This window comes from Penaeus monodon, chromosome 27 (genome assembly GCF_015228065.2).
Source record: "Penaeus monodon isolate SGIC_2016 chromosome 27, NSTDA_Pmon_1, whole genome shotgun sequence".
Lineage (NCBI taxonomy): Eukaryota > Metazoa > Arthropoda > Malacostraca > Decapoda > Penaeidae > Penaeus > Penaeus monodon.
In genome coordinates, this window is record NC_051412.1 from 18,787,374 (window position 1) to 18,787,968 (window position 595).

At 33.6% G+C, this 595-nt stretch overlaps 1 protein-coding gene across 1 annotated transcript in view; it reads left to right on the forward strand.

Annotated features, from left to right (window-relative positions):
• LOC119590650 (WD repeat-containing protein 35-like) overlaps positions 1-595 on the forward strand; it is an 11,942-nt gene that overhangs the window by 10,689 nt on the left and 658 nt on the right. Inside the window, exon 14 of the mRNA XM_037939326.1 lies at positions 127-294. Coding sequence (XP_037795254.1) covers positions 127-294 — 168 coding nt within the window. The remainder of the gene's footprint in view (positions 1-126; positions 295-595) is intronic.

Sequence of the window (595 nt, forward strand, 5' to 3'; positions counted from 1 at the left end):
TTTCTCATTTAGTTTTCACATATTTTAGGAAAAGCTTTATTGGAATGGGGAAAAGTGCTATATTTACAACAAAAAAAAAAACTTTTTACATTTTTTGACCAACACATGAAAATCCACAAACTTCAGATAATGGGATCCATTCTGAAGTTTGAGCGCAAGGATGTTTGGGATATGTGTTGGGCCCAAGACAACCCTGAACTTTTTGCGATGATGGAAAAGACGAGGATGTATGTCTTTCGCAACATGGATCCTGAGGAACCCATTGCCAGCTCAGGTTATCTGTGCAGTTTCCAGGTTTGTTGATGCTTTCTCTTTTATGGGGATTTATGACCGCATGATTTGCTTTTTTTCTTCTTGTTACTATCCACTTGACCATGTTTCAGAAACTAGATATTTTGGATATGTGAACATGGACGATATTATTTGTGTTCCCATGTTTTTTCTTAAGTAAGTTTCTATAGAAAGTAGCTGTATGGGTTACATATATTAAGCATTTTTTTCAACAGTGATCAAAATAAGAGTATTTGTAAGTTGAGTTGTTAAATGGCTATTTTAATCAAAATGTCTTATTATTTTTATAATGCATTGTCAGAAC